The sequence below is a fragment of the Drosophila arizonae genome, chromosome X (assembly GCF_054131065.1).
Source record: "Drosophila arizonae isolate 15081-1271.41 chromosome X, UAZ_ARI_1.0, whole genome shotgun sequence".
NCBI classification, from domain to species: domain Eukaryota; kingdom Metazoa; phylum Arthropoda; class Insecta; order Diptera; family Drosophilidae; genus Drosophila; species Drosophila arizonae.
Window position 1 is genome coordinate 26,392,274 of NC_142927.1, and position 25,096 is coordinate 26,417,369.

At 42.5% G+C, this 25,096-nt stretch overlaps 2 protein-coding genes across 4 annotated transcripts in view; one reads left to right on the forward strand and one right to left on the reverse strand.

Moving 5' to 3' along the window:
* boi (brother of ihog) overlaps positions 1-25,096 on the forward strand; it is a 46,307-nt gene that overhangs the window by 15,485 nt on the left and 5,726 nt on the right. For 2 of the 3 annotated variants that reach the window (XM_089473583.1, XM_089473585.1), the window contains exons 3-6: positions 9,273-9,439; positions 15,854-17,150; positions 20,728-20,920; positions 24,343-25,053. In XM_089473583.1, the coding sequence (XP_089329709.1) occupies positions 15,918-17,150; positions 20,728-20,920; positions 24,343-25,053 (2,137 nt within the window). In that variant the 5' untranslated portion in view covers positions 9,273-9,439; positions 15,854-15,917. The remainder of the gene's footprint in view (positions 1-9,272; positions 9,440-15,853; positions 17,151-20,727; positions 20,921-24,342; positions 25,054-25,096) is intronic. The other variant, XM_089473584.1, reaches the window with a different exon arrangement.
* Positions 20,938-24,143, reverse strand: z (zeste). The gene is made up of 3 exons (XM_089473595.1): positions 22,924-24,143; positions 22,311-22,867; positions 20,938-22,234 (listed from the first exon to the last, which is right to left on the reverse strand). The coding sequence occupies exons 1-3, from the start codon at positions 23,325-23,327 to the stop codon at positions 21,438-21,440; spliced, it is 1,758 nt and encodes a 585-aa protein (XP_089329721.1). The 5' UTR covers positions 23,328-24,143; the 3' UTR covers positions 20,938-21,437.

Here is a 25,096-nt window from a genome sequence, read left to right on the forward strand (position 1 = left end):
GTGATTGCCGACTGCCGACTGCCGACTGCCGACTGCCGATTCCCGTCTGCTCTCCTTCTCACTCTTGCTTCGGCTCACACTCCTTCCAACACACACACACACACACACACACACACACACACACACACACACACACATAGCTGATTTCAAAGGAATCACTTGTGCTTAAGCTAAGAGCTCTCCAATCTTCACTTTACTTGCTCTCTTCGAATGAACAAAGCCACTCAGACGCTCTCTTGCTCTTCAGTCTTCGCTCTCCGCTTTTCAGCTGTTGCGGCCAATCAAAATGATGCTTGGCCTCTTAATTGCTGCAACGGTTCATCTAGTTGCTGTTTTTGTTGTTCTTGTTGGCGTTAATGCAGACATTGTTGCGTGTAATTGTTTATGATTATTAGCCTGTGACAACAGCAAGAACAACAATGGCAACAACGCCAACAACAACAACAACCGACATTCGGCGCACAACGACGCGTGCTTAATTATATAATTAATTTGAGTTTTTTTTTGTGATTTTTATATCACGTTTTGTTTATATTTGGCCAGACGCCAGTTTCAGTTTTTGCTCTTCGCCTCAATGCTTCCTCTCGTTCTGGCTCTCGCTTTAAAAATTTACGCGCTGACCAGATTGGCAACAGCAAAAAAAGCGGTGTTTTTTTTTAGCTTCTGTCTTGGCTTTTGCTTCTTGGTTTACAGTTTTTACAAGTGCATGCAAATGCAGACATGCAGCGGGTATTTTGACTATGGTATGCAATATGTAACATGAATAGAAGACGTATAAATGTATATATATCTATTCGGCTGTCTGTCCGTCTATATTTAATTACTACTATATCATACATCATACTATCATACTTTGTACATAAAAAATCCTCCAAGTCCAAGAATAAATGTATGATTTTTCTTTTCATCTAATAGATACATATATATGTATATCATATATATTTACATATAAGTCTATACACATTGCGAATACTAAGAATTGTCCCATGCCTCCAGCTTATTATGCTGAATCTAGTAGACTTTATCTATAGTTCCAGTATTCCGGTCTATTAAGTTTCATATCCACAAGAGCATTTGAGCTTCGGCGTGCCGTCAGTCTAACAGCTTGCATTTATATGCAGGCACACACAGAGCTACCCACACACTCACACTCGCACACCCACACACACATTCGGTTAATGAAATTGTAAGCCGATATCGGGGCACGTTTTGGCAGTCTGTGAGGCCAAGAAAAAAAAAAAACAGAAAAAAACTGAATTCAACGAAATCGGTCAGAGCAAAGCAAACCAACAACCGCCAGCCCCTTGGCCCATGGAAAGCACGCTTCAAAGAGTCATGCGGAGGAGTGAGTGAAGAGGGAGGGGGGACCGAGAAAAGGGGTAGCCAGAGCCTTAGACCGTAGTATCAAGTTTTCCGTGAAAATTTCAGGCTACTCGCAAACGAACTCCCAGCGAGCGCATCCCATGAGTTTGTCATGCATTATGGAACATGTGATAAATGTGAATAAAGAGAGATAGAGAGCGAGCTAGAGAAGGTGGGAGAGAGACCGAAAGATTGACTATTAAATCTATCAAATTCGGATATCACTTTTTGCTATTTTTGCATATTGTCGAATAGGCAACGCTGAAATTGAGCTTTATTTACTATTTTATTATTATTAAGTTGTTAAATTTCAGATACACAGAACGAAAATGAGCTAAGCCAACTTTACTACTTATTATCACATAATAAAAATGATAAAAAACATGTATTTAAGAAAATGTATACAATATACACACACATACATGCAGATACATATGTGCATACATATCTATGCACATACTTACATATGTATATTTTATGAGTATTATGCTTTTTTGTGGCAGTGTATTTGTTGCTCGCGCTTGCTTCTCAGCTTTTGTTTAATATCTTGTTTAGGTTTGACTTTTTTACTGTGGTTTGCTGCTTGCGCTGCCCGCTCAGAGAGTGTCACGAGTATATTGGCTTCAACTAGAGACTTGGCTAAACACAATTCATATACATGTGTCGGAAGATAGTGTGTATAACAAGTTGCAGTTGGGCATTACTGACTGCAGAGCACTCATTCACAGCCCAAGCTCAGATCCAGATCCATTGGCCGATTAGCCACGCCCCCACACATTTATTATATCTATGCAAATCGATAGAGGACGTCAACAGCAACTATGTGGTTACTCTTTCGGCTTCGTGCATGAGTATAATAATCAATCAAGTCATTAAGTTCTTATAGCCATTTGCCTTCGGTGAACGAGTATTGGGCAGTCGGCTGTGGTCGAGTCTCTGGGCTATTTATGCATAATTAAAATTAATGAACATATTAAACGCAGCCAGCAGGAAAGCCAACAAACAAACAAACAAACAACAACAACAACAAATTGACAATGGGCCAGTCGCTCGTCTTCTTCTTCTTCTTATTGTTGTTGTTGTTGTTGTTGCCCGCAGGTAACCGAAGAACTTAGCTCGCGTTTTGAATTACAGAAAAAAAAGAAGCGAAATGACGATAACTAAAATACAAAATATGAAAAAAAAAAAAAAAATTAAATAAAAACAAGTAAGAAAGCTCCAGTCGAGACTGCTCGACTAGGAGATACCCTGAACCCTCCAAGCTGATATTCTAATCATTCTGCACTTCTTTTATGCACACATACATACACATGCATCCACACGCACGCATAAGCCTGCGCTCTGCTAACTGCGCAGTAAGCAGCGACTGCGCTTGGGCTGCGCTGCAGTGTGGTCAATATTATGAGAATTTATTTGTTAAATAATTTCTTTTGTAGACATACGATCTTAATGAAACTTTTAGAGCGTAATCATATGGTGAATATGTGTGTATATTCCAAAGCCCAAGTCTCTAGTATTTGAAATACGCTTTTTACAAAAGTGTGGGTGAGGGGGTGAATTTAAGGGTGGGGGGTTAATTTTAACAAAAACCGAAATTGGATAAATTGCATATAAGCATATATTAAAAATTTGGAGACTCTAGCAATAAAGGTGTAGAAGATATAATTTTATAACCGGTTTTCGATAAGGTTTTTTATCGATAAAAAAAGATCGGGATGAGTTATCGATTTTTAATGATAAACTTGATATGCGCGCTGTAATTACGGACATTTTAAAAAAAATTTGAAGTCTCTAGCTGTTATATCTTCTGAAATCGACGCGTTCATACATACGGACGGACGGACGGACGGACGGACGGACGGACGGACGGACGGACGGACGGACGGACGGACGGACAGACAGACGGACAGGGCCAAATCAACTCAGCTCGTCGCCCTGATCAAGAATATATATACTTTGTGGGGTCTGCCACGCCTCCTTCTGCCTGTTACATACTTTTAACAAAACCATTATACCCTGATTTCCCATTTTCAATGGGTTCAGGGTATAAACACTCTGACGCAAATTTAGCAACCCTGTGAGGCCAAAAGAAGAAGAGCGAAAGCTGAGTAAGAAGAGAAATTAAACACCTTAGGCAACCCTTTGCAAACCTTCGCCAAATTAAATTTACAAATGAAATATCATTAAAAACAACAAAAAATATTTAAGAACTGCCCTCGAGTTGTCTTCACCTATTTAGCCGACTTTCAGCTTGAAGACCATAGAACGATCAGACTCATTCATATATGTACATATAATATGTCATATATAACAGTTTCATATGCAGATATTCAGCAAAGATATGAAAATATCTCTTCATAAATCAAATACAAAATAATAAATAAATACAAATACAAACAAAATATTGACAGATAGTACTTTGCACAGATAAGATAAGATAATGCAGCATCATCTAAAGACTGGCATTGCAGGTAGAAGCTTATTAAAGATTAGATCAGAGATGATGATCTAGGTATATGAATGAAATTGATGATGCTCAGAAATGTGAAAAAGCAGCATCTATGCATATATAGCTTTATATGTTATAAAGATAAAGATAGTTGTAGATATATAGATAAAGATGACAGATGTTATACAAATAAAAATGATTAGATATAGATATATAGATCAAGAAGAATCTATTCATATAAATAAACTGTCAGTAATTAGATAGAGCAGCATCTGTCCTTATAGACATGGTTTTCTATATATGTACATCTTGAGTCACTATGGCTTATCTAATATATAAACTAATCAAGCAATTTAATATACAGACTTTGAGATAGGTGAACTATAGTATAAATGCACTAATGTGGAATAATAGTAACTATATACATTATGGGTATAGGTATTGGTATTTTGCGTATGTTATAGAACATGTGTACTATAAGATATAATAATCACTGTAAATACAATCGTTATTTGATTAGTATATTAATTAAGCTTTAGTATGCTTGGAGTGTCTCTTCTTGTCAGTTCGGTCTTATCGGATATCTATCATATCTCTTGACTGAGACTAGGGTATGCATATGAATATATATATATACCTGAATGTGGGCCAATTCGATGCCACCCGGTGGCATCATCTCGTTGTTGTTGTTGTTGTTGTTGTTGTTGTTGGCGGCGTCTGATGGCCGTTTGCCAACTGGCAGCAACAAAAATATGAAAACTAACAGCGGTGGCATGAGGCATATGCATGAGGCATATGAGGTGACAGCCAGACCAGAGTGAGGGAGAGAGAGAGAGAGCAGAGTGCGTGTGGAGGCGGTAGGCGTGGCGCAAGTAGCAGTAGCAGCCAAGGTGTGCGGCAATTGCTGCTGCTGCTTCTGCTGTTGCTATTGCCTTTTTATTTTTATATGTTTGGCCCACATGAAGCCGAAGCAAAGGTAGAGGCAGGGGCGTCAGGTGAGACACCGCCAGCGAGCACGGAAAGGGGGCGGAAAGGAGAAACAGATAGGCATTGCAAGAGAGAGCGAGAAAGAGAGTAAGAGAGTGTGTGTGTTGCATTTCCTGTTTGGCTGCCAAATGAATTTGTTGATGAATTTCAAATTAATTTGCACAATTTGCCGACTGTCCAGCGTGGGCAGAGCCCGAGCGAGAAAAAGAGAGAGAGAGAGCAGCAGAGGAGCCAGCGACAGAGGCAGGGGCAGATTACCGCTCATTAGGTGGCCCATTAGGGCGCCCACATGAGCCGTTTGCAACTGTTTGCCGGCATGAAACGAGCGCCAGCGGGCGCTAGGGCAGCTGAGGCAGGTAAAGGTGACACAAACACCGCCCGCCCCTTAAAGAAACCAAGAAAAAAACCAAATCTAAATTGGAAAGCAACGGAAATAGCCACAAAAAAAGATCTTAATGAACGCAGCTGCAGGGTGTTGCGGGGCTGATGAATGCTTTTTATGATGAATTGCTCCAAAAAAAGCTCGTTAGGTGCGAGCGGGACAGATGGAGAGGGAGAGAGCAGCGAAAGAATAGACAGTGAGACAGCGCGCGCGCACACACAAAGCGTAGCAACAACAACGACAACAACAACAATAATAACAACCAGAAAATGAATGCAAATTGAAATTCCAAGATCGAAATCAAAGATGGCGACGCACCAAAAACAAAGGCGCGCACAATCCAAAAACAAAAGACGGCAACACATATAACGAGAGACAACAGAAATTTAATGCAATGAAAATCAAATAAATTGCAATGAAAAGGCAAGCAACAGCAACGGCAACAGCAACAACAATGTCAACGATAGCAATCACTAAACATGGTGGGCTTACAGTTGCGCTGCCCGCGCCGCTGCCGGCAGCACTTAACGAGAGCGGCTCACCAAAAGTGAAGCATTTGAAAAATGCATAAGGAGCCATGCAAATAAACCGATGGCGCAGCACAAGAAGCAGAAGAGGCGAAGAGAGCAAGAGAGCGCGCGCGCGCAGGCTGAACACCAAAAATGGACAAAAACGCAACGGCATAAACGAAAAGAATGCAGCGAAGACAGTGAGAGCACGCGCACAGGAGAGAGCGAGCAAGAGAGTGAGAGCGAAAATAAAACGAGCCTCACTCTGGAAACTGGAAGTGGCGGCAGGCGAGCTCACCTTATGCGAAGCAAAAAAACAAAAAAAATAAAAAAAGCACAAAGTGGTGACTGCAGCTCAAACAGCAACGCATAAATTTTGGAGCATGCTGCGAGCGCTTGTCGCTGTTGTTGTTGTTGTTGTTGTTGTTGTCGATATGTAGTTATTTTATTTTTTGCATGTTGCTAGAGAACCAGCTGTAACTGCCAACGGGGCGCGTGTCCATGTGAATGTCATGGATGTGAATGGAATGGGGCTGGAACCTGGTGCTTTCACCCGTGGAATGCGAGCAGCAGCAGCAGCAGCAGAAACAAATTAGCTCAAATGTTCAAGCCGCAGGGCAACGTTGCTGTTGTTGTTGCTGTTGCTAATAATAACAGCTGGCAGCAAAGCGAGCTGCAGCAGCAAATTGCATGAGATGCACATTAATTATGACAAAGGCAAATGGCAGCAGCAGCAACAACAGCCGCCGCAGCAGCTACAAAGTGACAGCAGCAACGGCAGCAAACGCCTCGCATGCTTCACACGCCCCCACACAACGGCAACAAATACAACAAAAGCTGCGCGTATCATATATGCTGCTACTGTTGTTGTTGTTGTTGTTGTTAATGCAGCTATTTCCAATAAATGGCACAGCGAGTGAACCAAAAACGTGTCGCGACTGGAATGAGTCATCGTCATCATCATCGTCATCGTCATCAGCATATTTGGTCAGCAACATGTCAGGCAACAGCAGCAGTTGGCAGCATTTGGTTTGGCAACAATTAGCGCAATGTTGCAACATTTGGTTAGAATGCCTTTTATAGTCAAAGTTAAAAGAATATATGAATTTTTGTTCCGCTCTTGAACCGGTTCACTTTGCAGCAAGTATTATTTGGCTTAGCAACATCAATATGTTGCCAAGCCAATTCGCTGCAAACCGCGAACCGGAACGAAATATGTCGGTTCCTCAACATGTTGAGTGCAAATTTCGAACCGGTTTGCGCAAAAGCCGAACCGATTCGCCTAACCTCACTTTTTCACAGCGCATTTCTGTGGTATTGTTGAGAATTGTAAAATATTTATGAAAAATGAAAAAAAAAAAACAGACTCGCACACGCACACACACACATAGATGTCGCGTCGTTTCTCTTGTATTTTATTTTCATTTTTATTGTTGTTGTTGCAGTTTGTACAACAAATGTTGTTGTTTTTTATTTCCCAAAAAATGTTGTTTTTTTTTACATTTTGTTGTATTTTTTTCACGCGCTGTTCGACTTGGCGACATTTCAAAATATTTTTGAAAATTATGGACCAACAACTGCAGAGGCTGCGTAGACAGAAATGAGGACGGTGGGGTCAGCGACGGGCGGGCGGCAGGGGGAGGGGGTGTGGTGCTGATGGAAGAAGCGGGAGGTGTGGCAAGCGGTAGATCACAAAGCATAAATTAATTAAAAGCAAATTTTAATGCACAATGAGAGAGAGGCGGAAGGAGAGACTTAACATCATCTTTCTCTCACTCTCTCTCTCTCTTTCTCTCTCCTTCTGTGTCACACGCACTTTCGCTGCTCATTATTATTTATGGATTTTTTGGCACATTTTTCTTTTGCGTCCGTCAACCCGAAATGATTTCGAGTTATTTATGACATGTTTCCACTGTGGAGGGGCGCAGGTGGGTGGCACCAGGGCTGGGGAGGGGGAGGGGGAGGCGTGGCTGTGCTGCAATGTTAGCTCGAGTCGTGTTCACAATTTAATGTCTTTTTAAATGGACAAGCTAACACTAAAAGGGACTTCAGCATAGATCCACACACATTAGGGGCACTCAGCGCGCTCAAGCGCATTTTTCCACCTCTGATTTATGCGGCATAAATATTTGGGGGATTTTCGTGGGCTTTACGCTCTTATTTGTAGTATTTCGATTGATGCGAAAATAAGTAAATAACATTTTATTACCATTTTTTATTTGTATTTTATATGTTTGTTTTAGTATTTTTTCATTATTAACTTGTTTGATTTTCTATTTTTGAAAATTTTATTTTAAATGAATTCTAAAAAATGGTTAATAAATCATATGAAATCTTATTTAGCTTGCCTTAAATTAAGTTCAATTCAATTATTCACTCATTAAGTAGTTTACAAATTTGGTCAACTAGACTAGCTTATTTTCACCAATTAATTTTGAGCTATTCACACTGAATGACCCTAATGTTCTGACCACTGCTCTTTTTTTCTCACCTCTTTCGCTTTTTGTAGTTTGTCATTACATGGCGAAAAGAATATAGCTTATTTATATATATGCATATACTATATACATATATTCATATGAGACTGTATTTATTATCTGAAATAGTTTGCACGATATTTTGTGAGACCACCCTCGTAGTTGAGATGGTTCAACTGCGTGCCTAGATCTCATTACTCTCTCTCTCTCCTTCTCTCTGTCTTAACCTCTCTCTGCCTCCCTTTCTCTCTCTCCTTCTTCTCTCTCGCTCTCAGAGAGAGAGAGACTGCCTTTCTTTCTATCTTGTCTCTTTGTGTCTCTCTATTTATCTCTCTCTTTCTCTCTCTATTCCTCCACTTGCTCACTATTGCCCCACATATATCAATATATTCTTTCTATTTCATTCCCATTTTCTCGATCAGTCAGATCTCTCTAACGGTCATTGTCATTATCATTGTTTCTTTCTCTATATATATATATATATATATATATATATATATATATATATATATATATATATATATATATATATATATATATATATATATATATATATATATATATATATATATATATATATATTGTATATCATTCTGTCATTAGTTTTCCTTTCTCTCTACTTAGCTACCTCTATCTTTTATCCCTTATTTATCATTAATCGTCTGTCAGCCTATCTGTCATTGCTTCTCTCTCTCTCTCTCCTTCTGTCTCTCTCTTTTTCTCTTTGTTTTTGTCTGTCTCTCTCTAACTGTCTCTGTCTGTCTCTCTCTATCAATTGCTTTCTTTCTCTGTACATATTTCTCTCTTTCTCTTTCTTCCTTCCAACTTCTGCTTTGCTTTTCTTATTCTATTTCTGGGCCTTCTCACTTGTTTCCTTGGCCTGTCGCCGAGTTACATTTCATTCCATTTCTTCATTTTCTTTGTGGCACTTTAGGCCTCAATTATTTTGAAACACATTTCAAGTGTCAACTAGTTGTTTTTCAAAAATGATGCAAGGTGACAACACTGTCAGCTACACGCACACACACGCATACACACACACACACATGTGCGTCTGCTCTATGTAGATATCTAGATTTGATTTTTTCCTATTACTTCCATTGCAGCCAAAGATGCGCTCTTAGCAGGTGCGAGCAGGCGAGCGCTGAACTGTGCGAAAGAGACAGCAAATCGTCCACTGAGCGAACTTTCGTGGCGGACAACGGGCCGCAAATCAAAAGGCAAACGCAAAGCACAGAGAACAGAGCAGAGAGCAAAGCCAAGCTGAAATCAGGTAAATTCGCAATTGAATAATAAACATGAAGCCTGCCACAATTTGTGGCGCCCACGCCTGCGCTGTGGCGCGCCCAAAAAAAAAAAAAAAGAAAGAAAAGAACTAAATAAAAGCGCCGCAACAAACAATTGCTGCGTGCTGACCACGCACGCAGCAGGAGTGGCTGGCAGGAGGCGGTAGGCGGGTGGCGGTTGGTGGTTGGCGGGTGGCAGGGCGGTGGGTCGGGGCGGTGTTTCGTGTTCGGGTTCGGGTTCGGTTAGTGGATTGGCTTCGATTCGAGTGCTGCTGCGGCATTCAACAGGTGGGGCGCTCAAATTAGACGGCAGACGCTGCTGCTGCTGTGCTGTGCCCACACTATGTAGGCTGCCACATGCCGCAAATCCTGTTGCCTGTCGCCTGTTGCCTGGAATGCAGATTTGCAACTCGTTTACATGCGCGCGACTGGCGCTACTCGACTCGTTTCTTGCTCTGTTTCTGCTCCGCTTTGGGCCAGCTGCTGCCCGCGCTGCGCCCCTGCCTTTGCCAGATATTGCCTTTGCCTGGTTCCGGTCTTCTTTGGCCTGAGCTTTGTCTTCCAGCTTCCATGTTCCAGCTTCCAGCTGCTCGGCCAAAAAACCGAACCGGTTTCATTCCACAAGAATTTGTTGTTGTTGCTTTATTTATTTTTTTGCCATAGCTGTATGTGTGTGTGTGTGTGTTTGTTGTTGTTGTTGTTTTTTCGCTTTGTGTTTGTTTTTGTTTTAGCTTTGTTTGTATAGGCTTCATCTCTGTGTTCTTATCTCGCTGTTGTTGTTGCTGTTCGATTCGTGATTTTTCTATTGCTCCTTTTGCTGTTGTTGTTGTTGCTGTTGCTGTTCTTTTTCTGCCATAGCCATGGCAATAGTTGTTGCTCTCAGGTTTTATTGAACTTTGTGTAACAAACAGGCAACAGCTTGTAGCAGGTGTTAGTGTTTTACAAGCTGTTAACTGCTGCTGCCGCGACTTAATGGCCAGCCGGCAACAACAACAACAACAGCAACAACAGCAGCAACAACGGACAACATTTAACTAACTGTTGTTGTTGTTGTCTCTGTTTAACGCCTCGCTTTGAAATGCGCGCTCAACGCGAGTCACAGCCAAGTGCGCGACTAGTGTATACCCTGTAGAAAATAAGACTAAAGGGAATATAACAACAAAAATTGCAACAAAGCTAAAATTATAGAATCAAATATTACTGTAAATATCAATATGATTATGCATGTAATTTCATTTACAGGGTATCTTATAGTCGGCATATGCATGCAGTTTCTAACTCTGCTGAGCTTCTGTAGCTCTGCTGTTCACTCAACTTGCTCTTAACTTCACGCTGACTTCCTCCCCTCTCATTGCCCATGCAACTGACTTATACACTTGCCTACCGCCCCAGCCACGCCTCCCACCCCCGCCGCATGACGGCATGGCCAGTTGCAGTGTGGCTCTGCGCCTACTTTACTAATTTCTAACAGTTTTATGCTAATTTCTGGACAAGCGCAAACATTTGAAGAAGCCGCGGACAACGTTTGCCATTCACCAAAGTTGTTTTTGCTGGTTGTTGTTGTTGGTTGTTGTTGTTGTTGTTGTTGTTAGTGAACATGTGTATTTGAACAGTTAATTTATGCTATTTAATTTGGCATTTCATTTGATTAATAACTGTTATTGTCTAGCTCGAATGTCTTCTCTCTATTTTAACATGCAACAACAGCAACAACAACAACAACGACAACACTTGTCCTAAGTTTTCTTATTGTTCTAGTTTGAATTTTGTTGTTTTGTTTTGTTTTTCTATTTTTATGAGGCCTTTTCGAGGTGTGACTAATCGAATTAGCATGCAACAACAACAACAACAACAGCAGCAATCATATCAACTAATTGTGCATTGGCAACATACATAAGCGCCAGCAACATGTTGATAACGCTTTGGCAACCACTGTAAACGTGTTCGGCTTTATGGCCGTTTGATTGCTAGATTATTCGATTGATTAGTGAGCCAGAGCCAGAGCCAAAGCCATTTCATGTTTATTCAATAAGCCAGATTGAAGAAGAAGAGCCAGATTGAATAGAATGTCAAAAATATTCAAATATATATGAACATGCATGCATATGTATAGGAATATGAATTCACATGGATATACCCATTCATTTTGAAGTTTCAATTTCAAGAATATTTTATTCATATTCATACCGAAGTATTATTAATACATTCACATTCATGGGCGAAGGCGTAGTTTGTTCATGCTCTAACCTGAAATCATTTTGAAATTCGTATTTTCAATTAAATTCGTATTTCTACCCAAATTCATTTATGTATATATTCAGATCTATATTCATAATAGTATTTTTATTCATATTCAAATATTTATGATAGCATTCAAATTCATATTTCACCTACACTAATATTTATTCCAAAAGTGACTCTCTTTGTCATATTTATATTCTTATTCACAGCTTATTCACAATCATATTCATATTTTTGTGAAATTTTACGCTCTTATTTATAATTAGGTTCATAGCACCATTCACACTAATGATCAATTTTTTTATTTAAATTAATATTTATATTCATATTAATACTCATTCATGCTCATGCTCATATTCATACTCACATTCATACTCATATTTATGTTCATATTCATATTCATATTCATATTCATATTCATATTTGTAATAATTTTCATATCCACATTCGTATGCCATATTCATATGCGTACATATTTGTCTTTATATTCATTATCATATTCATATTCATATTCATATTCATTTTTATATTCACATTTATAATCATATGAATATTCACACTCATATTCGTATTCATATTCATATTTATATTCATATTCATATTTATATTCATATTCATATTCATATTCATATTCATATTCATATTCATATTCATATTCATATTCATATTCATATTCATATTCATATTCATATTCATATTCATATTCATTCATATTCTATTCATATTCATATTCATATTCATATTCATATTCATATTCATATTCATATTCATATTCTTATTCTTATTCATACTCAGATTCATATTTGTAATACTTTTCGTAGCCATATTTGTATGTCATATTCATATGCGTATTCATCTTCATTATCATTATCATATTCATATTCTATATTCATATTCATATTCATATTCATATTCATATTCATATTCATATTTATATTCATATTCATATTCATATTCATATTCATATTCATATTCATATTCATATTCATATTCATATTCATATTCAATATTCATATTCATATTCATATTCATATTCATATTCATATTTATTCATATTCATATTCATATTCATATTCATATTCATATTCATATTCATATTCTATATTCATATTCATATTCATATTCATATTCATATTCATATTCATATTCATATTCATATTCATGTTCATATTCATAATCTCATATTCATGTTTGTATCGAATTTCGTATACATATTCGTAATTATATTCATATTCATAATAGTATTCAAATTCCTTTTTATGTTCATTATTCATATTCCCTTAGACACATGTTGCAGCAACATGTTGCCGAATTAAACGTAGGCCATTTGAACTATTCTGTGTATATTTTTGTAGTCTTTTACAGCTTTCAGCATTTATTTTGATTGCTATTTGGAGCTAGTAGCTGCAGGCACTGTTCCCCCTCTATCTCATAAGTGTATGCGTGTGTGTGTGTGTGTGTGTGTGCAACATTCTTGCGACGCGCCATTCATTTCCTCAGTTCTTGCTCTGGCTTTGACTAGTCGTTGCTGTTGTTGCTTGGAATGCGCATTAATTTTCAACACACGCAACAAGCTGCAAGAAGAAGAAGAAGCAGCCGAGGAGACAGAGCAGACGGAGCTGGCAGCAGGGGCGGCAGAGGCAGCTGAGGCAGCCAGAGCATAAGCTGCGTCAATTTCGCGCTTTACTTTTGTTGTCAGATGGTTTTAAATCAGCGTTCGCGAGGATCGAGCCAGCTCCACCTGGGCTGGGCGCCCGTCCGTGTAGGCAGTCCGGTTTGGGGCCAGCTCCTTGCGCTAACAAGTGGTTGGCAGCGCAGTCGCCGTCGCAGCTGGCAGCGGGCAGCGGGCAGCGCTGCCTTGGCTGTGGCAGCTGCACGCGCCTGGCTCGGCCTGGCCAGCCTGCCTGCCCCATAATGACTTTCAAATGGGAGCCGCAGAGCGATTTATGTGCGTCAAACAGACTGCGAGAGAGAGAGAGAGAGAGAGAGAGTGATAGGGGGGAGCAGGGAGAGTGGCGGGCAGTGACGGGGGCGGGACAGGTGAGGAACTGGGCAGACCGGGCGGCCGTTTTCTTGGAATTCCGCGCGCGCTTTTGTGTAGCATTTTTGTTTTGTTTTTGCCTGTTGCTTTTTGCTTCTTCTTTTTACTTAGTTTTTCGAATCGAGAGGCGCAAACTGTCGCAGGGCAAATGCTGCACGAACCCGTTCCGCAGGCCACTTGCCACAGCCGCAGCACAGCCAGAGCAACAGCAACAGCACCAGCAGCAGCAGCAGCAACAACAACAACAACAGCCGCACAGCACCTGCAGCCTGCTCATAATAATGACACGCCATTAAGAAGCTGATGCCCTGATGCCACAAGGACTGGCCACATGCTGCATGCAACATGCGGCCAGCCAGGCAGCCAGGCAACCAGGCAACCGTCTGGCCTCGGCTCCAGTTTAAATGGCATATTGCGAGCGACTGTGCTTCCGTTGTCACGCCCCATTCGCTTACCGCAGGACAGCAATCTCAGTCCCTGCCGCTTGCCCCGTGCCCCTTGCCACTGCCCCACTGTCACTGTCACTGCCTCGCAGCTCCTTCACTGCTGGTACAGTTGCGTTCAAGACATCTCCACATTCCTCACACAATTTAACGCCTACTTTTGCCTGCACAGCCAAACGAAAAAAAAAAACAACAAAAAATATCCATAATTTCTGTGCTGTTTTTGGTAGCTCAATTAGGGAAGTTTCTAAAAGGATTTCTGCGGGAGAAACTTTCAAAAATATTTTAAATATATTTTACATAAGTAAATTTTGCGAATATTCGCGATATCTTAAATTTTATAATATATATTAGTATACAAATAAATAATATAATATTTATAATATTTATAATATCGCAATAAATATTCAATAAATATTCCATACATATCTATATTATAACATATGATATATTATAAAATAATATTTTCATAAAAAGAAAATTGCTTTAATATTCTTAGCATTTCATTGATCATAACATAGGGGAATAGTTTGAGTAAGACTTACGGCTTTTCAATGCCCCACTCTAATTTAGTCTAAACACTAGTCTCAATTCTATTGAAAATTGTTGAGAAACCTTTTAGAGAGTTAAGCTGAATTAGTATTTAGACTCTTCTGGGAGTCAAGCTAAGTTTGCTTCATGAGTAATTCTTGAAAATGTTTCATGTAATTTCCTGTGTTTCTACTTAAGTATACAAAATTTAATTTCAGACCATAGACACAAACAATTACGTTAAATATAGTTCTATATAGATGCTATTCATGCTTTCTATCGACAATAGACAAATATTACTAATTCTTCCATCTACCAACCAAATACCATTAGTATTCTGTAAAAACCTGGTTTCTGATCCAATATACATATAATTTGTAGGCCACACAGAGCCGGGTAATAAATCACAAAATTGGTCATCTCTATAAATTAAACTACAAGAAAACACGGATAATCTTACGTATATGTATGTATGGCGTTTTTATACTCGCTCACAAAGTAGTGAGAGGAGTATATTGGCTTTGTCAGCACTGTCCGTAGTATCTGTATATTTAGAATACAAGTGTATAGGTATACATATACTATATAATACAGTAGAGTCCGACTATAACGTCTCCCCTTATAGCGTCCTTATATGTGCAAACTTATACAGTTATAGCGTCTTCCGGGTATGACGACGGTCCTTTGAGGCGTCGTTATAACCGCATACTGCTGTAGTTCTAGTCTAACGAGTTATTTTAGAAGTATTCAGATAATATGATTTAATGGATATGTAATCCTATAGATACCTCAAATATAGGTATATATTACTTCGCTATAGAACTGACCCCTTGTATATAGATTATCCATCTATCAATCAATATTTATTATAATATTATATTGTATATAATATCAGAGTAGAGCATATTTATCGCAGTTTGGATGACCAAGCTATATGCTGCTCCACTGGGGCGTGGCCAGCGTCAACAAATATTGATTCTTGCTATATCCCATTAATTTTGAACTTTCAGCGATTATCGTGCAGGCAGTTGCCGCCAATCTTGATATATGTATAATCTTCCATATATACATATGTATATCTGTATCTATATTTATATATGTATATGTATATGCAATTGTACTAAATCAACTCTTATTTCTTTCAGATTCTTCCAATCTCTCCCTTTCACCCACCCTCCCTTCCTCTCTCTCTCTCCTTGTGGAGCAGAGATGTGTCGACGGATCACCTCTGTGCCGCGGCTGCTGGCGGTGCTCAGCTACCTCATAGCCAGTTGTAGCTGCAGCAACAGCAACAGCAACAGCGACAGCAACTCGAGCAACATGCTCGGCGTCTACATCGAACGGGCGCCCGAGTCGGCGATCGCGCCCAAGGGGGACGAGGTGGTGTTTGAGTGTGAGCTGAACCTGCAGCCGGATCGCTTGGAGTGGCGCTTCCGGCCGAGCAGCAGCGAGCCGTACCGCTACCTGCGACCGGCTGCCGGCTACAACGTGACCAGCAGCAACGAGGAGCGCACCTGGAAGCTGCGCATCTATGTGAACGCCCAGACGCTGGGCGACTACCAGTGCGTCGCCTGGTATGGGCCCGGTGCCATCGCCTCGACGCCCGCCCGCCTCACGCTCGTCTCCATCTCCATCGACAACCCGAGCGTGGGCCGGCATGCGGTGCGCTGGAGCGTGGCGCCCAAGAACTGTGTGCTGCTGCGCTGCGGCTCGGTCAGCTCCAGTCCGCCGGCCATTTGGAGCTTCTACCGGAACGGCGAGAAGCTGCCGCAGACGGAGCTGCTGCCAGGCGCCGCCGGCGCGCTGGTCCTCAACTCGGTCAGTGCCAAGGATGCGGGCAACTACACCTGCGCGGCGACGAATGCCATCACCGGCGTGGAGCTGCGGCTGCCGCAGGTGATCGACTTGCGCGTCGACTATACGGATCGCACTCCGCCGTACTTCCTGCTCCAGCAGCCGGCCACGCAGGTGGCCGCTCGGCCCGGCGAAACGGTTGTCCTGGAATGCCCTGGAGTCGGATCGCCTCGGCCCGGCGCCGTCTGGAGCAGTCCGAATGTGCCCAATATCTACCACAACCGGAGTCGTGTGCTGGCCTACGGACTGCAGATCACGGACATCCGGCCCGAGGATCAGGGCTCCTATGTGTGTCGCCTGGACAACGGCATTGCGCCCGTGCTCGTGCACATGATCAAGCTCAGCGTGCTCGAGCGACCGCGCATCCTGCGCGGCCCCGATCCGACTCTGACCAATGAGGGCGATTCCCTGGCGCTCGAGTGCGCGGCCACCGGACATCCCGAGCCGGACATCTATTGGCTGATCAACGGCGAGGATGCCAGCAACGACAACGAAACCCTCATCGAGCACGGACGCCTGCTCATCCACCATGTCCAGAAGCGCCATGCCGGCGTCGTCCAGTGCTTTGCACGCAATCAGCTAGGCGAGGTAAGTCGACCAAGATAATACAAACTGATATGGATATGGGACATCTCCCGATACCTATCTAATATACCTTTAATATATATAATATACCTTTATAATATACCTATATAATATACCTTTATATACCTTTATATACGATATTTCGTGAAAGCAATCCAATTGATAGTAAAATATTCGATATAAATGAAAGTAGAATCTTCATACCAAAATCTAATATTTTTACTGTCACATATAGAAATCGATTTTTATCGATGTCATAAATACTATGGGAGGAACATAACGCTCCACTTTGGATATCAGTTATATAAATTGCTCATTCTCAGCAAAACATCTGGATATATCAAATAGACCTTTCTCTTGGAATCTATACAAAAGAGGGAAATTATATGATTGAATACAAATTATATGTAGCTCTTCTAGCATTCGAATACCCAATCATCATCAGATAGACAGATATTATAGAATATACTGTTAAGACCAAAATGTCCAAAGTGATATATGAAATATTCTACAGATCTTTCCACACAACAAAAGTCCCAACACCGAATTAGATGTCTATAGGACCTAATAGTCTATAAGCTATAACGATATTTATCGATAATGTTGACATTGGGTACATTTAATAAGCAAAAATATAACATATAATTAATAAATAACGTGAGATATCGATGATTGAAACTTGGGCTAGAGAGCTCATACACTGCGCGTCATCAGGTTAGCGCCCCCCTTTACACTCAACTTCAAAGCTAAATAAAATCTAAACTATCAGAGCTCCATCTTTGAAATTTTTTTACATTATACTCCATTTATTTATCTTTAAAATACAAAAAGAATGGCTACTGTAACAATAAGGATTATTTTTAAATAATTTTTTTTGCAAAATGTACAAAAAACATGTAACAAAAATTTGGTCATCAGATTAGCGCCCCCTGCGCTAAATTCAATTTATTTAAGTTAATGACCTAAAATAACACCGTATTTTAAGCTATTATTATTTTTAAGTAATATTAGTAGTGCGTGGTGCCGTTTTTTGTTTGAAATTACTTCAAAAATTCGATTAGGAGTGGAATTATAAAGTTGTTCAATATTATTCAAGGATATGGTTGGCCAAGCGTGTTCAGTACCTTCGATTAACTCTGTCTTTGCACTATAATGCTTTCCGAACTCATATACTTCCTGACCAACCATCCCCAGACGTTTCCAATGATATTAAGGTCGAGTGAGTATGGTGGCCACTCCATGAGATCAATTTTATGGCCCTGAATCCAGGACTTTAGGGATTTGGATTTGGATTTGGAGCATTATCATGCTGGGAAATCTAATGCCGGTTTTCAGACAGGTTATAGAAATGCGGAACAGCAGTTTTAAACACGGTGTTATAGTCCTATGCGTTCATGCGCGATGTCAAAAATTGAAGCCTACAAGCGCTGTAATAAGATATTGCACCCTACATCAATGCCACACCACCCCCCCGCCGCAACGGCTTGGAAACCGTTCCAAATTATGTTCTTCTATGCGTAGGTCATGGATATAATAAATTTAGCCATCAGTTCCTTCCAAATTCAATTTTTCTCATCAGAAAAGCCAACATGCTGCCATTGGATAGACCACGTCATGTTCGCCCGGCCAAAATTAATGCGTATTTCTTTTCTCAGCATATTGACTGGTGTCTTTTTTTTTACATTCTGTTTCTTTAAGTAATTAACTTTCTTAATTGCTCTTTGGACCGTTGATAAGCTCGTCTTAACACCGATTTTATCCCTAATCTTGGTGGTCGATTCATGGGAATTCGAAGCTTCCCGAACTAATGCTCTTCTATTTCCTTCTGAAATCGCTTGATTATTGCCGCTTATATAGTTTTTTCCATAGTTTTCCCTATTTGTAAGAAAATTGCCACTTAGTTTTCTGTTTTTTCCGGTTTTTTTCAGCAATTTTATGGTTGCATAGTCTAGATTCAAAGTATGCCTAAATCTTTGATTTTCAACCAAAGATAAAACTGTTTCTTTACCCATACTATAAATATATTGAATGCTTTGAGCTTCACAAAAAATTTGGTGAGTGTAATTGCCAAAATAAGCAAGATAATTACAATTGCATTTGGGGGCGCTAATCTGATGACGCAAAATAAGTGCACACATTTTTTGCGAAAATAGAAAAGAATAGAAAATAAAACATAACGGGTTTTCACTCGCGCTTTTTTTTTTGTATGAGAGACATCTCATATGATGATAATGAAATAAAAAAAAAAACCAAGAAGTTGCGTGCAATAGGCAAAGAGAAAAACGTAAAAGAAAATGAGTGTAAGGGGGGGCGCTAACCTGATGACGCGAAGTGTATATAACAGGCATAGACAGACTAGTAATAATCATATGAGCTAGACGCTGCCCATTGGATGATGGATACAGGGTATATAGCATATAATATGAGTGAACATTAAAAGTTCCATCACAAATTTAAAATGTCACATTCCAAAACAGACATATATGTATACATATATAATCTATATATAACAGACAGGGATAGACTGCTAATAAGCAGAAGTACAACAAGTAAAAAAGCTCTAGTCGAGACTGCTCGACTACGAGATCCCCTGAACCCTTGGAGCAATAGATATTTCAATAATTTTTCGCGTCTTTCAGCTTACATAAGAAACACGACACGAACTGCGAACTGCGAACTGCGACACACATACACTCACACATACATACACACACAAACGCACACACAGGCACACATACACACACACGCATACAGACACACATACACACACACATACACACACACATACACAAACACATACACACACAAGCACCCACGCATAAACACGCATGGGCTGCAGTCTGCGCTTACTATGAGAACTTAATTGTTTAATAACTTTTTTATGGACGTACGATCTTCATGAAACTTTCAGATTATGATTATAACATGAATATACATGTAATTGTCAAAGCACAAGTCTCTAGTATTTGAAATACGCTTTTTACAAAAGTGAGGGTGAGGGGGTGAATTTAGAGGTGGGGGTAAATTTTAACAAAAACCGAAATTGTATAAATTGCATATAAGCATACATTAAAAATTTGGAGACTCTAGCAATAAAGGTGTAGAAGATATAATTTTATAACTGGGTTTCGATAAGGTTTTTTATCGATAAAAAAAGATCGGGTTGAGTTATCGATTTTTAATGATAAACTTGATATGCGCGCTGTAATTACGGACATTTGAAAAAAAATTTGAAGTCTCTAGCTCTTATATCTTCTGAAATCGACGCGTTCATACATACGGACAGACGGACAGACGGACAGACGGACGGACGGACAGACGGACAGACGGACAGACGGACAGACAGACGGACAGGGCCAAATCAACTCAGCTCGTCGCCCTGATCAAGAATATATATACTTTGTGGGGTCTGCCACGCCTCCTTCTGCCTGTTACATACATTTCAACAAAACCATTATACCCTGATTTCCCATTGAAAATGGGTTCAGGGTATAAAAATATATATGTACACATATGTACATACATTTGATAGTCTACAAATTAAGCCGATCCCTTCGCTTTCCCTCCACTCCACTTGCAGACGAGCGAGGCCAACATATTGCGTGTGAACCCGATGCAGATCAGCGGCGATGACTATCAGCCTCTGGGCGAGGTGCCCATGCGATCGGCCCACGATCTGGTTAACGGTGGCTACTCGTCCGGCTCCTCGGCCTCGTCGTCGTCCTCGGGCGGCGGTGGCTCACGCAACAAGAAGCGCAAATACATGAGAGTTGGTAAGTTCTACATACGATTTGGTACGTTTTATGCTTGTTTCACTGTATTTCACATGCGAGATACAATTACAATTTGAGACTTGTCTTAGGTCTAAGGGCGATTGATCAATCAATAATTGAACGCTTAACATTAAACGGCAATCGCTTTAAGTGTTAATCGGTAATCGGTAATCTGTAATCGCTAATCGCTAATCGTAAAATACGGCCAGCCGAATACAGCACGCCGTCCCGCCCACCCATTGAACAATAATTCTTTTCGTATAAAAAAAAATTTAAGTTAATTGAGGAAAACGGGCAATAAAATAGCTATCGATAAAGTTATAGACTATATATATATATATATATATATATATATATATATATAATTCTGGCTGCTGTTTCCTTCCGTCTACAGCAGCAATTGCATATCCAATTCCATGTATTGCTGTTGTTGTTGCTGTTGCTGTTGCTGCTGCTGCTGCTGCGGCGACTCATCGAATTCGACTTCTGGCTCTGCATCGCTAATGTCCTCCAGATCTCATGTGGTGCTGTTTTTGCGCAGCTGCTCCTCCTCCTTCTCCAGTATGCGTATCTTCATCTTGAGCTCCTCGACGCGCAGGCGGTGCACCTCGCGCATGTACTTGAGCTCGTCCTGCGCCTTGTTCACCTCGATCTTCTTCGCCTCGGTGGCCAGCTGCTGCTCCTTGCAGCGCAGCTCTGCTTCCTTCACTTTGAAGTAATTGATGCGCTCCTCGTAGCTGTCGCCTGGCTGTTGCTGCTGCTGTGTGACTGCTGCCGCGGCTGCCACGTTGCTGGCGCTGACGTTTGCCACGGATGCTGCAGCCGCCGACACCGGCACTGGGACCGGCACCGGCACCGAGGTGGCCGCCGTCACGTTGGGCAGAGCGCTGAATGTGAAGGTGGGCGTGCCGCCGGCTAGCTGCATCTTAACAGCAGCTGCTGCTGCGGCCACCTGCTGCTGCTGCTGTTGTTGTTGCTGTTGCTGCTGTTGTTGCTGCTGTTGCTGCTGCTGCTGCTGCTGATGGTGTGCCGCTGCCGCCGCCACCGCCAACTGTTGCTGCTGCGCCGCCAGCTGCTGCTGTGCCAGTTGCTGGGCCTGCGCCTGGGCCTGGGCCTGTGCCTGAGCCTGGGCCTGGGCCTGTGCTTGGGCTTGGGCTTGTGCGTGCGCCTGCTGCTGCTGCTGCGCCTGGTACTGGGCGAGCGTTATCTGCTGCGGCTTTATCTCGCTGATGATCTGCTGATTGTAGCCGCCGGCTGTGATGGTGGCCATCGTGTGCTGCTGCGGCTGCGTGGGTATCGTGTGGATTTGCGTGGCTATCAAGGGAGAGCGAGAGACGAGGAGAGTTAAATACAAAGAGTGGCCATTGCCATTGCACCCAGCTCAACTCACCTGTCGCATCGGTGGGATGCTTGATCTGCAATATGATCTCTTCGCGGGGCCGCGCCGGCTTGAAGTGCAGCAGATCGGTCAGCGTTAGCTTCTCGGCACTTATGGAGTCGACGTTGATGCGATGCGTGTTCAACATGCTCGCATTTGCAGCAGCGACTGCAGCGCTCACCTGCAGCTTCTGCATTTCGGCGACAGCCGATTGCTGCTGCTCCACCTGGGCCTGCGCCGCCTGTTGTTGCTGTTGTTGTTGCTGCTGCTGCTGCTGCTGCTGTGCCTCGAGCGGATCGTCCTCCATTTCGCTAACGTCGTTGCCATCCATTTCGATCTCATCGAAGGTGTCGCCCTGCGGATTGTGCTCAGAGGCGTCCGGGCTAATCTGATATTCAGGCTCCACCTTGACGTTGTCGTGATGCTGCTGCTGCTGCTGTTGTTGCTGCTGCTGTTGTTGTTGCTGCTGCTGTTGCTGTTGTGCGTTGGCCGAGATGGCGCTCACTTTGCCCATGCCCGAGCTGCCGCCGGACCCGCTGCCGTCCCTGTACGGATACTGTTTGCGCAGGCTGCAAGGGAATCCCAAAGATTAGACTTAGATCAATTGGAGTCGCGCTGCACTTACCGTGAGTTCAACCAGAACTTCTGAATCTGCTTGATGTTGCGCATGGCGCTCACGTGGGGATGCGAGTTGAAGTCGCGCACGATCTTGTCCCAGGTTTCGCGCACGGAGTACTTGTTGCGCTGCTTCTTCCTGTGCTTGATGTCGATCACCTCCTCGTGCAGGTGGAACAGCGTGTACAGCACCTCCTTCTCCTCGGCAGTGAAGCGGGGCGTGAGCGGCAGCTGGCCTTTCGAGCTGCCGGCTGTTGAGCCATTGTTGTTCGAGTTGCTGTTGTTGGCATTTGAGTTGTTGTTGCTGTTGTTGGTGGGGCTGCCGTCGCCGCTGACGTTGACTGTCGCCTGGACGACGGTCACATTGTTGCTGGCATTGGCGGCACCGGCGCCAGCATCTCCGGTTGCCGACATCCTAGCTCAATTGCAGATATCTTCTTTTTTATGGTTTGTTTATGCGATTTTTTATTTTTCCTCCACTTGTTTTTCTCCTTTTGTTTTGAGTTTTTCAGAATTGAGTTTGTTTATGAACCGCACGAACCACTTGAGTGACAGTTCGCGAGCGAGTTCCGAATTGGTCAGCAAGCCATGAAGCGAGTGAGCGAGCAAATGAACAAACAAGAACAAAAACGAGTCCGAGACCGAGTCCGAGTCGGAGTCAGAGTCCGATACCGAGTACAAGTTCGAGTGCGAGTGCGAAATAGTGATGCCGAGTAGCGAGTAAAATACGAAAATCAATTGCACTCGTTTTGCTTTTACACACACATAGCCACACTCATACACACACAGAAACACACATGTACAGTGAGAGCGAGAGCGAGAGCTAGCTATCGAGTGAGCGAGCGAGCGAGCGCGCGCGCGCCTGTGTGAGCGTCAGTGTGAGTCTTTTTTGTCTGTTGTCGTTGTCCGATGTCCGCGGTCCGCGGGCCGTCCAGCTTGCCACTAAGGAAGAGAATTGCCACTTTATATTGCACCACAAATGTCTATGGAAAAATTGTTATGCTTAGCAGCTGCACACGTTTGCCGCACAAAATTGCTTCTGATTTAATTAAGTTTGGCATTTAATGTAAATGCGCGGGCTTGTTGGCTGGCTGAGGTTCATTTTATGTATATGTATATATATATGTGTGGCAGGCAGAGCCACCAGCAACCAAAAAAAAATTCCGCTCAAAACGCGTACGCAGCTATGACAATACTACTCAACGCAGTACAACGATACTACTCAATACAACAGCGCAATACTACTCATGCTGTTAACAGTGCCATTAACAGTGGTTGGGTGCTCCGCTCTGCGCGGTGGTGACTCGCTTTTGCGCTAACATTGGGCGCACTGTTTGCGTCAACGCCATTAACCAACACTTGAACGACAAAGAATTTAGCGAAAATTGAGTTAAATTGGATTTTTAAAATGAGAAAATTACTTTTGCAGCGAATATGGTGCCGCCATCGCGACCCAATGTCACCCGACTGGCCGACGATGCCGTCATGCTGCGCTGGAACGTGCCCAAGAACGATGGTCTGCCCATACAGTTTTTCAAAGTCCAATATCGAATGCTCGGCGACAACGCCCGCAAGATTCCTCGCGAAAATTGGCACACAACCAACGAGAACATACCCTATGGCAGGCAGCAGCAGCGTGAGCGGGAGAGGGATCGAGATCGGGATCGGGATCATCAGCGGGACCATCATGAGCCGGCCCTTAAGAATTTCACATCGTCAGTGACGGGCCTGCGTCCGGATCGGAATTATCGCTTCCGCATCATCGCCGTCTACTCAAACAACGACAACAAGGAGGGCAACACCTCAGCCAAGTTCTTTCTGCGGCGCGGCGCGGCCAAGTCGAATCTGCCCGTGCCCGAGCTGCGCGAGATTGAATCCTACTCGGAATCGGCTGTCGTGCTCCACTGGACGCTCGCATCGACGTCAGCCACCCAGCTGCACAATATCGATGGCTACTACGCCTACTACCGTCCGGCATCCTCTGTCTCCGACTACCTGAAGGCAACTGTCGACGGCGGCCATGCGAGGCGCTTCAAGATCGACCAACTGGAGCCGGGCACCGCCTATGAGTTCAAACTGCAGTCGTTCAATGCACACGCCGCCTCCGAGTTCAGCGAGATCAAGCAAGGCCGCACGACAAGTAAGTGGAGTGCAGCAGCACCCGGGCTATCTGTGTACCTAAT

What these genes read in the sequence shown, in the direction of transcription:
- z (XM_089473595.1), bottom strand. Translation starts at nt 23,327, where the DNA reads ATGTCGGCAACCGGAGATGCTGGCGCCGGTGCCGCCAATGCCAGCAAC. An exon ending in AAGTTCTGGTTGAACTCACG is followed by an intron (nt 22,868 to 22,923) that starts GTAAGTGCAGCG and finishes ATTCCCTTGCAG; the next exon opens with CCTGCGCAAACAGTATCCGT. An exon ending in GCATCCCACCGATGCGACAG is followed by an intron (nt 22,235 to 22,310) that starts GTGAGTTGAGCT and finishes CTCCCTTGATAG; the next exon opens with CCACGCAAATCCACACGATA.